This window comes from Xyrauchen texanus, chromosome 25 (genome assembly GCF_025860055.1).
Source record: "Xyrauchen texanus isolate HMW12.3.18 chromosome 25, RBS_HiC_50CHRs, whole genome shotgun sequence".
Taxonomy (NCBI): Eukaryota; Metazoa; Chordata; class Actinopteri; order Cypriniformes; family Catostomidae; genus Xyrauchen; species Xyrauchen texanus.
Genome location: NC_068300.1, coordinates 30643964 through 30660032, shown reverse-complemented (window position 1 = coordinate 30660032; position 16069 = coordinate 30643964). Strand labels below are relative to the sequence as shown.

At 39.0% G+C, this 16069-nt stretch overlaps 1 protein-coding gene across 2 annotated transcripts in view; it reads left to right on the top strand.

Annotated features, from left to right (window-relative positions):
- Positions 1–16057, top strand: part of pdzrn3a (PDZ domain containing RING finger 3a) — a 39152-nt gene extending 23095 nt beyond the window's left edge. Inside the window, exons 1-8 of one of the 2 annotated variants that reach the window (XM_052092045.1) lie at positions 9523–9665; positions 12320–12588; positions 12735–12822; positions 13096–13188; positions 13624–13686; positions 13764–13865; positions 13956–14066; positions 14581–16057. In XM_052092045.1, the coding sequence (XP_051948005.1) occupies positions 9597–9665; positions 12320–12588; positions 12735–12822; positions 13096–13188; positions 13624–13686; positions 13764–13865; positions 13956–14066; positions 14581–16050 (2265 nt within the window). In that variant the 5' untranslated portion in view covers positions 9523–9596 and the 3' untranslated portion in view covers positions 16051–16057. Of the gene's footprint in view, positions 1–9522; positions 9666–12319; positions 12589–12734; positions 12823–13095; positions 13189–13623; positions 13687–13763; positions 13866–13955; positions 14067–14580 lie in introns of those variants that run through there. The other variant, XM_052092046.1, reaches the window with a different exon arrangement.
- Positions 16058–16069: the final 12 nt, after the last annotated feature.

The following is a 16069-nucleotide window of genomic DNA, read 5'->3' as shown; positions in this document are numbered from 1 at the left end:
TAACATTCAACACACATATGATTCAAAGTATATTTCAATTATGCATAAGAAAATAGAATTGATTATGTGATCATGCTTATAGTTAATTCATCACTTTATTAAATATATATATATACATATATACATATATATATATATATATATATATATATATATATATATATATATATATATATATATATATATATATATGTATTGATATATCTGAAGAGCCAAGGGATATTGACCCTCACCCTTCATAAGGTTCGACAATTACGTTAGTTAGCATGCAAAAGCGTTAATTCAAATGTAAATTAGCTTAAGAGTTAAATAAATTCATATCTTTTAACTTTTATATATTTTTATTGTTGTTGTTGTTACCTTGCATAATTACTATATTTATGTGTAGAGCTGCACGATTAAATCATAAAAATATTGCAATCTCGATTCAAACACCTACACAATCTCTTTTCTAAATGATAACGATTCACCTGTCCATTAAACCTTTGACGAAAATCATACCGGAACATTCAAATCTGCATTGGTGCTGCCGCTGAGCCAGAGAGAGCAGTTATCATGTACAGGTATCATAAACAGTCTTTTCTAGTCCTGGACTTATAGCCAATGTGTTGTCATGTCTGTATATCCTAGAATACTTTTATTGGATGGATTCAGTTGCTTTATAGACATCCGGTAGCAGCGATACAGACAAATTGATTAATTTCTGATTTTTTTAATCTGGATAGGGGTACCCGACAGGGTTGCCCTCTTTCTTCATTATTGTCCTGTCTTGCCCTGGAACCATTTGTAGCCACGATAAGAAAGGAGGATGATTTTTACAGGGGTGATGGCGGGAGTTATGGCGCATAAGCTTTTGCTTTACGCAGATGATTACATTTATTATAGTGTGTGTCTGTGTGTGTGTGTGTGTGTGTGTGTGTGGGTGCGTGTGTGTGTGTGTGTGTGTGTGTTTCCTTTGCATTTAGTTATGAATCAATAATAATGTTAATGGAAAAAAACTGAAATATAAATTGATATAGGCGTTTAAAAATATAAAGGTGGAAATGGGGTCTGTAAGATTTGCACCAAAATAGGTAGAGCAGCTGTACAGTGCATCTGGAAAGTATTCACAGCGCTTCACCTTTTCCACATTTTGTTCCAGCCTTATTCCAAAATGGATTAAATTCATTATTTTCCTCAAAATTCTACAAACAATACCCCATAATGACAACATGAAAGAAGTTTGTTTGAAATCTTTGCAAATTTATTACAAATAAAAAACAAACAAAAAAATCACATGTACATAATTATTCACAGCCTTTGCTCAATACTTTGTTGAAGCACCTTTGGCACCAATTACAGCCTCAAGTCTTTTTGTGTATGATGCTACAAGCTTGGCATACCTATTTTTGGGCAGTTTCTCCCATTCTTCTTTGCAGGACCTCTCAAGCTCCATCAGGTTGGATGGGGAGCGTCGGTGCACAGCCATTTTCAGATCTCTCCAGAGATGTTCAATCGGGTTCAAGTCTGGGCTCTGGCTGGGCCACTCAAGGACATTCACAGAGTTGTCCCGCAGCCACTCCTTTGTTATCTTGGCTGTGTGCTTAGGGTCGTTGTCCTGTTGTAAGTTGAACCTTCGCCCCAGTCTGAGGTCCAGAGTGCTCTGGAGCAGGTTTTCATCAAGGATGTCTCTGTACATTGCTGCATTCATCTTTCCCTCGATCCTGACTAGTCTCCCAGTTCCTGCTGCTGAAGAACATCCCCACACCATGATGCTGCCACCTCCATCCTTCACTGTAGGGATGGTATTGTCCAGGTGATGAGTGGTGCCTGGTTTCCTCCAGACATGACGCTTACCATTCAGGCCAAAGATTTAAATCTTTGTTTCATCAGACCAGAGAATTTTGTTTCTCATGCTCTGAGATTCCTTCAGGTGCCTTTTGGCAAACTCCAGGTGGGCTGTCATGTGCCTTTTACTGAGGAGTGGCTTCCGACTAGCCACTCTGCCATACAGGCCTGATTGGTGGAGTGCTGCAGAGATGGTTGTTCTTCTGGAAGGTTCTCCTCTCTCCACAGAGAAATGCTGGATCTCTGTCAGAGTGATCATCAGGTTCTTGGTCACCTCCCTGACTAAGGCCCTTCTCCCCCAATCGCTCAGTTTGGCCGGGTGGCCAGCTCTAGGAAGAGTCCTGGTGGTTCCAAACGTCTTCCATTTACAGATGATGGAGGCCACTGTGCTCATTGGGACCTTCAATGCTGCAGAAATGTTTCTGTACCCTTCCCCAGATCTGTGCCTCGATACAATCCTGTCTCGGAGGTCTACAGACAATTCCTTGAACTTCATGGCTTGGTTTGTGCTCTGACATGCACTGTTAACTGTGGGACCTTATATAGACAGGTGTGTGTCTTGTGTGTCTTTTTTATGTAAAATCAACTGAATTTACCACAGGTGGTCTTCAATCAAGTTGTAGAAACATCTCAAGGATGATCAGTGGCTTTTTATTTTTAGTAAATTTGCAAAGATTTCAAACAAACTTCTTTCACGTTGACATTATGGGGTATTGTTTGTAGAATTTTGAGGAAAATTATTAATTTAATCAATTTTGGAATAAGGCTGTAACATTACAAAATGTGTAAAAATTGAAGTGCTTTGAATACTTTCCGGATGCACTGTAATTGAACAGGTATTTACGAGTTTATAACATTTACATTTATGCATTTGGCAGATGCTTTTATCCAAAGTGACTTACAGTGCACTTATTACAGGGACAATCCCCCCGGAGCAACCTGGAGTTAAGTGCCTTGCTCAAGGACACAATGGTGGTGGCTGTGGGGATCGAACCAACGACCTTCTGATTACCAGTCATGTGCTTTAGCCCACTACACCACACCACTCCAGACACACCACACCACTCCAGACAAGCTCTATTGACTATATTCCACTTTCAAAAACATATCCATGCTGAATTTGGCATATTCTGCAAGGCAGCAACATCTGCCCTGACTCTGGAAAAGTGATGGGTTTATTTATGTTTTTTTTGTACTTGTTGTCCTTAGTGTACACAACAAGGTGTCTGTGTGGCAGGTACTTTATGTCAAGATGTTGAAACAAGTTTACAGGCCTTCCTTCTGTCAAAATCTAGAGTGAATTAACTGCTGTGGCAGTGCGGGTGTGTTATGATAATTGTGTTTATGTTGTGGAATAGCTTCATATGGTGACAAGGGAGAAAGGCATTGTGAAGTGTGTGTCACCTCTCCAAACAAGAATAGTAACAGTTTGACTGTAATGGAATAAAGCAATAAGCCCTAAGTGGGCTTGTGTGACAGTGATTTTACCACAGGTTAAAAAGGGGGTTAAATATATATATATCACTGTAACACAGCCTCAAGTGATTGATTGTTTTTAAAAAATGGTAACATCAGGACTATTTTGAATAAACAATCAATGTTCAGTTTTTTGAATAACAATAATAAAAACAATTAATTTGCTGTAATATAGTAGTACTATTAGTTCAGTAAGTTACAATAATAATAATAAACAATTCTTAGTGGCTATGGTTGCCAAGCAATGTAACAACATGGTGCTTTAATATAGAATTATAATCGGCTTAGAACACAGCTCATCCAGTCATACAGAATAGGATATTTGATTTCAAATCCTGTGCAATGAAATCCTCAAGTCTGTATTACCCAGTAAAAGTGACTGGATTTCAGAGGTTAAAGGGATAGTTCACCCAAAAATGAAAATTCTGTCAGCATTTATTCACCCTCATGCCATCCCAGATGTGTATGACTTTCTTTCTTCTGCTGAACTCAAATTAAAGTTTTGAAAAGAATATTTCAGCTCTGTAGGTCCATACAAGTGAAGAGTGACCAGAAATTTGAAGGTCTAAAAAGCAGATAAAGGCAGCATTAAAGTAATCCATAAGACTCCACTGTTTAAATCCATATCTTCAGAAATGAAATGAAAAGTTGTGGGTGAGAAGCAGATCAATATTTAAATACAATTTTTCTAGAAATTCTTCTCTCTGCCCAGTAGGGGGCGTATGCATGAAGAATGTGAACCACCAAAAACGCAAGAATATTGTGAAAGTGAAAGTTAAAATGGAGATAGACTGAGCAGGGAGGACAATTTCTAGTAAAAATTTACTAAAATATTGATCCGTTTCTCACCCACACCTATCAAATTGCTTCTGAAGACATGGATTTAACCACTGGTGTCTTATGGATTACTTTTATGCTGACCTATGTGATTATTGGAGCTTCAAAATGTTGCCACCCATTCAATTGCACCGTATGGACCTACAGATCTGAGATATCCTTCTAAAAAGAATCTTCATTTGTGTTCTGCAGAAAATAAAGTCATGTACATTGTAACTGTGACGTGGCCCCTGCACTAAATTAAAATTAAAAAATGTTAATCAAATTCACGTACCAGACAGGTTTGGGCCCGTCAAAAGTAATACTTTTGTCCAAGATAGCTCTCAAAGCCACCAATTATGTGCAATTTATGTATTTTAAATAAATTCACAAAATAAGAGTGTTTAAATTTCCAAAGCATAAGTATATTGTTCAAGTAGCACAAAGAAATCAGTAAACAAAAGGAGCCCAAGACTAAAAAATAATCATGAACACATTGATCACAACAGAATGGAACACACAACAATAATTATTAAAGTGAGTTTGTGTGTGTGTGTGTGTGTGTGTGTGTGTGTGTGTGTGTGTGTGTGTGTGTGTGTGTGTGTGTGTGTGTGTGTGTGTGTGTGTGTGGAATAGAATAGAATAGAATAGAATATTACACAGCTCTCTGGAATACTTGATTCTCATTGGTCAATTGTGGGATAATGCGGTCAAATATTTTTGTATAATGTGTATCCCTAAAGTGCATAAATATATCATTTACATTCATTTGTGTATTTAGTGGGTTAATGTACAGTCAGCCATTCATTATTGCAACATAAACACCTTCAGAGCAATCCTGATTAGGGTTTATTCTAATTTAATGGCCAACTGACTGTACATTACAGAATGTGTTACACTCTCAGAATTTAACAATACAAAACAGGGTAGAACAATTTGGCTGACTGTCAGTGTCTGGGTCATGATTTTACTGAGATGTTGCTGTTGAACAGAGAAGTCATCTGTGGCAGGGCGGAGGGCGGGGCCGGGTCGTGATCCTACATACCCGGTCCCGTATTAGGCTAATTATGCCTCCGAGGGATAAAGGTCGACTGCAGCGGATCATGCGGGAGAGAGATCGTTTACGGACATGTCCGTCATGTGTTTGTTTATGTTGTTTTTTAAGTTAGCATTAAACTATTATTTATATTGAAAAGCCGGTTCTCGCCTCCTCCTTTCCATTGATTCCTTTACACTGGTGAGAGGCGCGGCTGTCGTCCGATAGAGGGTGGAGGAGTGGCCGAGGAACAAGCTGCGGCGTATCGGAGAACCGGCTTTTCAATATAAATAATAGTTTAATGATAAACTTAAAAGACAGCATAAACACACACATGACGGACATGTCCGTAAACGATCTCTCTCTCCCGCACGATCCTCTGCAGTCCACCTTTATCCCTCACAGAGGCTTAATTAGCCTAATACGGGACCGGGTGTGTAGGATCACGACCCGGCCCCGCCCTACGCCCTGCCACATCATCACTCTCAACACAGTCACACATGCAGGGTGTCTCAGTCCTGACACTATGTTCTTCCATAAACTCCCTCTCAGTGTACAGACAGAAATGGAAGATATTTCCTCCTTGCACTGCAGCAGATCTGTTCAAAGAAATTATGAATCTCTACCAAACACAGTGATGATAAGCACTCTATTTACATAATTAATTGGTTCAATTATGGGTCAGTGCTGCTAATTATAATTAATGATAATTTGCTGTCATGACATAGTAGAGAGCCCTGCAACACATCATTTTTAAAGACCCCATGTAATGGCTTGACCAATATAGCTTATTTCCAGTGTTGACATACTGTATTTCCTATTGTTGTACTTGTACAGGGCATACCCGCAAGACCATGTGGTTAACGATATGTAGCAAGTGAAGCACTCCTAGATTCCTGGCTGCTCTGGTTGGCATTAGTAGCATTTAACCAAGATGTATTGTGAGGTTGTGGTCAATGGATGGGTTGGCAAGGATCAACAGAATTCTGTCTTGGCAAGGTTCAGCTGAAGGTGGCGTTCCTTCATCCAGGCAGACATAACTGAAAGGCAAGACACGAGCGGAGACAGTATGGTCGTTAGGCTGGGATGACAAGTGGAGCTGCGTATCATCTGTATAGCAGTGATAGAAGCCATGTGCCTTTATGATCAGTCCGAGGGATTGAGTTGTGTAGATCAAGAAGAGGAGATGTTCAAGCAGTGAACCCTGAGGAACATCAGTGGTTAGCTGGTGTGACTTGGACACCTATCTTCTCCAGAAGTCATTGAAGGATCTGCCTGTGAGATACGACTCGAACCAGCCAAGCGCAGTTTCTGTTATGCCCAAGTAGGACAGGGTGGGCATGAGGATCCGGTGGTTCACTGTATCAAAGGCAGCAGAGAGTAGTTACTTTTAACACAAGTAACTACAAAATCCACATTAAAACCAAGGCAACCCACATTAATAATAAAAAAAATGGCAGTTAGCTAGGTGTAGTCTTTCTCTTCCCGGAAAATGGACCAAAATTTGGATGACTTATCTTGACTGCAGGGTTGTATCCAAATTATTTCATTCAATAAAATGCTCTCTAATATGAGAAAAGTGACGAACCTTATGCTCTCTAATATGAGAAAAGGGATGAACCTAATGCTCTCTAGTATGAGAAAAGGGACGAACCTTTGTCCCATCCCAACTTTCATGAGGAATAGTAGACCTTTCCTGCCTTAATAAGCTCTTGGTCCAAGCTCTTGTCATATCAAGACTTGACTACTGCAATGCTCTGTTGGCCGGCCTCCCGACAATCATGATTAAGCCACTGCAGATGGTCCAGAATACAGCAGTGCATCTGGTCTTCAACCAACTAAAGACGGCTCATGTTACTGCCCGCATCTAATTCAAGGCTTTAACTATTGGCCTTTAGGACAGCCGATGAAACAGCACTTTCATACTTCAAATCACTCCACCAGGTGTACAGTGTGTTCCCTCTCACTCCCTGTGTACAAAGAATAGGTGGCACCTGGTGGTTCCATTGCAACGAGGCTGAGAGTTGCTCTCAAGATCATTCAAATTCTCTGTTTCTCATTTGTGGAATGCACTTCCAATCACCACATGATCTTTTGAGACCTTTTCAACTTTAAAAAAATAAAAACTATCTTCCATGAGCACAAGCATAAGAGACTTGCTTTATGCATAAGGGATCTCTCTGTGTCTGTTTCTTTCTGCTTTGTCTTTCTTCTGCTCTAACTTCTATACTACTCCAGCTACAATTAGAACTCAAGAGTCGATACTGCAGATATTGTTGGCTTTTGTATGAAGAATTGCTTATGTTCCTCATTTCCTAAGCCACTTTGAATAAAAGTGTCTACTGAATGACTTAAGTAAAAGATAAAATCACTGCACTATACCAGTTCAGAGCACAAAGATACATTGGGCATTAGCAATCTCAAGAGAAAAATGTATCTCACTTCTTTTTTTTTTTTTTTGTCATTTTATTTTATTTCTCACAAGTCAGGGAACACATATGTTTCAGCCTCGTGACCTTCCTTTGGTATTTACTGCAATTTTATAATTACTTTATCAAAACCTGTGTGTCTCAGGACTGATTACAATCTAAGAGAGTCGATTATGGTCACAACTAATTTATTTTGTGACAACATGTAAGCCTTTAGTTACTGAATTTTTATTTTTGCTTACCATTATTTCTGCTAAAAGTTCAATTTGTCAACTTTTAGGAGTGCACTAGCATGTAGATGGCCTCTAAGCTAACAGTCATGGACTAAAATCAAAACAACTCCAATCTTTAATCAATCTTTAAGTGCTGTTATTAGGTGATGTTAATGTATTCCTTATTGGCTGCATGTACTGCAGCAGACGCTACAGCTCAGTAATATGAAACCCGGAGCAGAGATTTTTATTAGCTTGTTGGAGCAGTGAGCCATAAATGGAAGGGGATTATAATCAGTGTTTGAATACAGACCCTTAGGACAATCTTAATGATCTGGATATCAACACACATCGCTGTAACAGGACTTTGATTTCAAGCCTTTACTCCCACTCTAACTGCATGCCTCCTCAGCATGAGGTGTGTTTGCATACACACATGACATCTGTGAACCAAACATACTGTATGAAATAATTGATATGACTGGCTGTTGCACATTCTTTCCCCCAAGAGAGCTATGTGTCTGGTTGTTATGTGCATTTCTATGGAGCTTCTGAGATTAGAAGGCATCTACTAGCTAAATCACTCACCAAGCAAAACGTAATGGCAAAAGTGTCTTAAAGTGTCCAAGACTGTTCATTGTTTGTCCTCTAAATTGTCAATGCAACACAAGTCTCAGCCTCAGATGGCACGACCACTGATAACCCAAAGTCTGTTCACTAACCATCTGATGCAAATGGGACACATAAATGGTTCAATGGTGTGACAATCATGTTTTAATGTTATATACATTAAAAATACAATTCAAAAACAATTACTTGAATACACATTTCTTTGATGAACATACCTTCAATTTCTGAGATATTCAGAATTAGTCTTTTGTCATTTTAATATTTTTTTCTGGGGCTTGAAGTCAAACATTTCTAAGTGGTGTAACCATCTGGAGTCTCAATAAAAGCTGAGTTTTGAATAATCTTTTATTATTACTTCTTTAAAAAATATGTTTTAATTAAATTAAAAAAAGCAGTGAAATATTAATCCACCAAATCCAAGTCAGGTGGTGTAACCAATTCTTCTCCCCTGCCATTCTGTTTTCATTTGGTAAAATAACTAAATAAATCAAAATAAAACATATTTGACATCTGTATGAAAAGGCACATTTTGATTCATGGAGTAAACCTAAGAAAACTTCTTGAAAACAAACAAACAAACAAACACAAAATATATAGATGTTTCAACCAAAACATTTTTGCGAAAGAAGTTTCCAGTCGACTTACTTGTGGCAGTTATTAAAAAATGTTAGCTTTTTAATTAGGCTGATATTCAAAAAAAATATATAATAATAATTTAACGGCTTATTTCCACATAATGGAACTCTTTTAGCCACACCTCGGGAACGTGTTTATTATTATCTTTGATTTCGGGTTGAATTGTTTTTATGACGATAATAGAACATAGTTGAGGACACAGACAAAACCTTCCTTAAAATAGTGAGAGAGTGAGAGAGAGAGAGAGAGAGAGAAAGATAGAGAGAGCTTGTTGCACTGAATGGGAGGAGGGAACATGCTCTGCTCTCACTTGTGTGTGTGTGTGTGTGTGTGTGTGTGTGTGTGTGTGTGTGTGTGTGTGTGTGTGTGTGTGTGTGTGTGTGTTCTGCAACTCATGCTGCAGTTGTTGTGTCTGTATATGCTTCCGTTTCAGTCTCTGTAGACACCTGCCTGTGTGTAAGAGAGAAACCGGCTTTGTTGTCATTCTTTCTCTTTATTTATGATCGTTTTTGGAGCTGCTGATGTCTTTTCACCATGGGCTGCAGTCTTTGTACTATACAGCAGTCAGATGAACATTACAAACTACTACAAGGCATATATCAGGTAAAAAATGCACTGTTGTTGTGTTGTGGTTCAGCTGATTTTTGTCTAAGTGTCATTTGTGTTTGTTTACATGTACTGTATGTAATAGTCTTGATAGCTTGATTGAATTCAAATTCATTAGGAACTGTCATTCATTCTTATTGTTTAATCATCATCTGATTTACACCAATTAATGAATCGAGTCTTCACATGCTTTTGAGGTTAACTGAGTTTGCCTCTAGAGTTTATTTTGCATGCTGAAAAGTTGCGAAAGGTTATTTTGCCAAAGGAAAGAATGTGTTTTGGAGACTGTGTACATTTGGCAGGGTCATGATAGGGTCACACTTTCATGAAGAAGAGCGAGTAATATTTGAGATCCTGTCAAAATCCCTGATCAGTGTTTGTTTGTTTGTTTATGTGGTTTGGTTTATTATAGAGTAGCATTCCCACAATCTCTGTGTAATTAGCTGCCACTGTAATTTAACCTCCAGTTGACCCCCTGTATGTTAGTTGTACTCAATGCCAAGAATACTTTTTCAGAAGCCAAAATATGTTCTACAAATACATTTTCAAGCTCACAAAACATACAGTCAGGGCTGATTGGTAAAATTGATCAAACTAATTGATACAATCGATAAAAATCAATTATGAAAATAGTTGACAATGAATGTTGCTGTAGATTATCTGGGTATACTGGAGGCATTTTAACCCCCCAGACTCCCCCAGATCCAGGCCTACACAAGAATGACACCACAATGCAGTCTTCAACAAATTTAGCTACACAAAAAACATATCACTAAATTAACAAAACATTTACAGTATGTAATAGTGGTTTACTGACTTACACTGAAGATAGTATGGAAAACTATTCTTAAATTGTTCCATCGAAGTGGCTGTAATAGGATTATGGATGTCTCCGTGTATTACACTCAAATGTATGTAGTGAATTTTCTGCCTCACGTGCCAAAATGCATAAGTGAATCAGCAGAGGAGATCACGAGTGAATTTAAAGTAGTTTGTCAGCTCATGCATGAAAGGGCGCACTGACAAATTTCCCATGTGTGTTATTGCCACCAGAAGATTCCAGAGCAGACAGCAGATTGAGTTGCCGTCCCTAAGGACGTTCGCTTTGAGATTTGAATCTCACAATGCTTTGATAAATTAAGATCTTTCTCATTAGTTAGCTGGCACATTTCCCTATGTGGAATTCAAAAACGTGTACACGCCCTATTGGACTTTAACCAATGAATGATGAACTCAGTGACAGTGTGAAAAAGTTAAAGCTTACTGAGTATACTGTGATACATATACAAAACAGGACAGTGTTGAAATATTGTTTGCATGTCAAGTTTTTTGTACAAAAACATTCTTTCTTCGTCATCAAATAATCAACATACACTCTCTGAGCACCTTATTATGAACACTGGTCCTGATAAAGTGCCCAACGTGGTCTTCTGCTGTTGTAGCCCATTCGCCTCAAAGTTCAAAGATGATAATCACATGATTAAATAGGTGTACAGTTGTTCCTAATAAAGTTTTCAGTGAGGGTACAGTATCCTATGTCTTTGCAGGTTGTTGACAGTTTTTCTAATGGTGCCAATACTGTATATTCCTTGTTCCAAACATCTAGCTTGTAATGATTTTAGAAATGTGGCAATTTATTGAATTACAGTTGACTTGACCGAGCTCTTTAAGAGCTGACTTGTCTTTCTTTAGCGCATGCCTACTTGTGTTGTTTGTAGATTTTTTAAATATTCATAACTTAAACATTATTTATCTTCCAAGGTTTAGAATTAGTTTGTTAAATTAGTGTAAAACATTTCTTATTTTAATGTTGTCCCACTTGCTTTGCATCACAGTACTCTCCATTCTCATAAAAATCATATTTCTTTAAATGTTGGGACCCTTCTCAGAAATTACCAGATTTTTGGATTTCGCTCTCACCTCTTGTTTTATGGTTAATGGACAGCCACATATACCACTCATGTCCAAGATATGTTGTAGGGTTGGAATGACAGTACTTATAACGCATTTACATATGCTGATTTTTTAATTAATTAGTGGTAAAATGTATCAAATGAAAAAGACGGTTTAGAATGTGAGGTTTACATGCATTCGCTTATATTAAATGAACTGAAGGCATCTTCCCAGTCTTATGTTTCATAGAACCATGAAGCAAAAAAAGCAGATCCAGACATCAGAAACGTTAGTGCTCATGTAGAACACAAAAATGAATAATGCTAAAGAAAAAGGGATAGTGAGAATGTACTAATTAAACATTACATGTATGCATTAGGCAGATGCTTTCATCCAAACAACAGTGCATTCAATGTAGGCTACATTTTTTTAATCAGTACTGCATCTGTGTTCCCTGGAAATCGAACCCATGACCCTTGCTGTTGTCAGAGCTATGCTCCACCAGTTCACAAACCTCAAGTTGTGAGGGGATCTGCATCATGTTGGATTGGCTTATTAAGAAAACAGAATCTTGACCCACACTTTAATAAGATGTTACAATGGTATTTTGTAACCATGATGATCGGCCATATTGTTATAGGCTACTTTTTATTGACTTGGCTATAAGAGTTTATAAGCAAGCATTCTGTACTTTTCTTGTATATTGTTAATTCTGAAATTATTAGATGAAGTACCATCTCTTATTTTGTGTTGTGTAGGTAAATGGAAGGAACCTTTCCCTTGCCACCCATGATCAAGCAGTAGAGGCCTTACAAACAGCCAAAGACCCCATTGAGGTTCAGGTACTGCGCAGGACGGCCCATAACAAGACTTTCAAGACTCTTACACCAGCCCAAGTAGTGGACAACAGTACTCAGACTAACATTACTCTGAAATATTTGACACATTTAGAGGCTATTGGCAAGTTGCCCTCGCCTCCAACGCAACTAGGTTTGGCCATGCTGGACAATATTATTTTACCCACAGTGTAAGTGCAAGTCATTACTTTTAAAGCATTTCTTTAATCAGACTTTTCACCACTGTAATAACAATGACATTTAAAAGCAATGTCTACATTAAAATCAGTATTGCTGTGAATGGAGCATTAATTAATTAATTTCCTTTTTTTTATAGGTCTCAAATTGTAAGTGATTATCCTTACCCCCCAGATTTCTACGAGGGCATACAGAAAGACATTGAGAGCAGAGGACTAGAATATGAGGTGTTTGCATATACTGTACTTACTCGCTCTGTTGAATGATGTATAGATTTAATCTATTCATCTCTTGAGGTTATTTTCATTTTGATATCATATGCCCTCTATTATTTTCATAGGACTATTTTTGTTGGAAGTGGATTTAGCATGAGAATCATTATACATTAAAGCAAGTACTACAAATGTTCAAACTGACTTTGGCTATGAATAATGTTAACAATGACTGTCAGCAAATGACACCTTGAATGAAGCATTTAACATGGTAACATGTTTTAACAGGAGGTAGATCTTCAGAGGATAACAACAGAGAAGCTCAGCCTGGCGTTATGTTGCAAGACAGACAACGAGAAGACTCCGAATTATGTTAGCAAGGTAGAGTTCTCTACTAAGAAATTCTCAGGAAAATTGCTCAGGCAATTTTTGCATTAACATTGAATTATCACATAAAAATGTATTTGAACCATTTGGGGTTCCTTATCTATCACGCCGCTTGTACCCTCTGAAGATCCTCCACACACCTTTTCAGTTCTCTGAGAAACTTGGTCTTAGTTCCTGCTCTAAAGAACTCTTTAGGCTTTTGAGGCTCTTGTAATGTATCTTGAAGTTACGCGAGTATTCTTATAGGATATTTCAGGCTGCTTTAAAGGGTGTCTGGAGGAACCCCAAATGGTGCCTCGAGGATCTTTATTTTTACAGTGTACTTTGCATCACGTACACCCGTTTAGTATTTCATTTCCCAATCTTGCTAAATGCGATGTGCTTGCAGGTCAAATGTATAACCAAGTACCTTGTACTTACTTTGCTTAGATTGATCCAAAAGGTATTGCAGCAAAGGATGGCAGAAACCAGGAAGGAGACAAGATTATTCAGGTAGAATTTATTCTTTTATTTTTTTGGCAAAATTTTATTAAAATATAAAATCCTATTTTGCATTTCACATTTTTAAGATCAATGGAGAGGACATCCAGAGGCATGAGGCGGCAGTGACACTTATGACCAGGATGAAGAGTAAGAATGTGAACCTCGCAGTGGCTCGACCAGAAACTCAGGTCTGCTAACTGTTCTGTGACAAACACATTAAAGATTTAGTAGATTTCATTTGGTTTAGGTAAAAGAATGAAGTACTGTTTGGATTTTAGGATAATGGCTGGTTGGAGGACAGAAACAAATTTCTGGATGACTTGAAAATAGACATGCTTGAGCAACAGCATTATCAGCCCATGCATTTCACTGCCAATATGCTGCAGCAGGTAGGTAAATGAAGGCCATGTCTTACAAGTAAGTTACTTGCAGAATCCAATAAGCTCACAACCTCCCTCAGTTCCAATCATAGTTTATTTCTACTACGTTGCAGCCATTTTGTTCCTAGTGGTCTTAACCAGCATGCTGCACAAAGTTACTGGTTCAGAGTGGAAAACTGAAGCCAATGCTGGGGTGTTGAATGCTGCTACTGAACAGCCACCTTTAAGCATCAACCCTAAACACACCTGAACAAGCTAATTAAGTTCTTCAGGATTACTTGAAAATTACAGGCAGGTGTGTTTGAGCAGTGTGCAAGACAGGAACAGGGCTGGTCAGTTGTTATCATGCTTTGTTCCTGCCTGAGAAGGAATATTTCCTTTAAATCTGTTCAGGTTAATCCTTGGCTACCTTGAGTGCCTTCATATCCTTGTCAGTCCTTTGGCCAAGGAGGCCAGCTTCATTGCAAGCATGTTCAAGGCTGTAACTCATATATGCCTTTCTTCTTCCCACTAACTTTAACAGAGCAGACATGAAGATGAAGGCACTACTGATACAGCAACCGTACTGTCCAATCATCATGAGAAAGACAGTGGTATGGGCCACACAGATGAAAGCACTCGAAATGACGAAAGCTCAGAGCAGGAAATCTTGGGGAATGACCAGACTTCTGCTTGCGACACTCTCCCAGGAAACCACAAGTTCAACTATAGCCAGGAAACTGTGGGAAGTGGAGACATGCACCTAAGCAATGACTCCTTCCTGTCAGTTGACAATGGAGAAAGTGGAAATTTCCATGGTATATCTGACATGGCATGTGAACACTTCCGGAAACTGCTTGAACTTAAATGCTTGGTAAATGGCAACAGTCCTTGTGGATTTCTGGAGCATGATACCAGGTTATATGAAGGAGATAGTCTGGACTGTGATGAACAGGAGATTCAGATGCTCAATGAGGAATTACTGAACATTGAACTGGAATGCCTGAGTATCATACAAGCACACAGGCTTCAAACAGAAGTGGAAGGGAAGCAACCTATCAATGATTCCAATAAAATGCACTTCACGGAGCAAACAAGTTCAGACAAAGTCCATCAAGACCTCATCAATAAGCAAATGGAGAAGGACAGCTCTAGCGCTTACCATACTGTAGAGAGGTGTTGGAGCATACCTCCTGCTCTGGAGATTTCTCCAGACACCCAAAGCACAGCTACTGAAGACAGAGATGGACACACATACTCCAAGCATGCTCTTTCTCCTATTCAGGAGACCAGCCCCACCAAGAAGCAACCTTCCCTAGAAGATTCAGAGGTCACGAATGTGGGAAAAAGAAAGCAAAGCGAGAAGAGGAACCCGAGGAAGAGTCTTTTGACTTCCTCTCATCATTCACCATTTAAGCTTCAAAACATCCCAGTCCATGCACAACATTACCAAAGCTACATGCAGCTTATCCAGCAGAAGTCATCTGTGGAGTATGCCCAGAGTCAGGTCAGCTTAGCCAGCCTGTACAAGAACCCAGAGACTTGCCCCACTGATTCCAGGCCCAAAATGGAGTGGAAGGTAAAGATCCGTAGTGACGGAACACAGCACATCGCCAAAAGGCCATCTAAGGACCAGATGCTGAAGGAGCGTGCTTTGCGCATCCGAGAAGAGCGCTGCAGCATAACAACTGATGATGATGCAGCAAGTGAAATGAAGGTGGGTCGATACTGGACCAAGGAGAAGCGTAAGCAGCATGCAGCGCGAGCCAAGGAACAGCGACAATGGCGGGAATTCCTCAAGAAGGGCCGTTCGGAGAGCAAGGAGCAAGCAGGAGCTTTAGATGACAAGAAGGAGCCTGATATTATACAGCTCAGCCACAAAAAGATGATGAAGAAAAGGAACAAGAGGATTTTTGACAACTGGATGACCATTCAAGAGCTGCTGACACATGGTGCAAAGTCAACAGATGAGACGAGACTATGCAATTCCTTCCTTTCGGTAACTACAGTGTAAGGGATTTATTGGTTTAGGG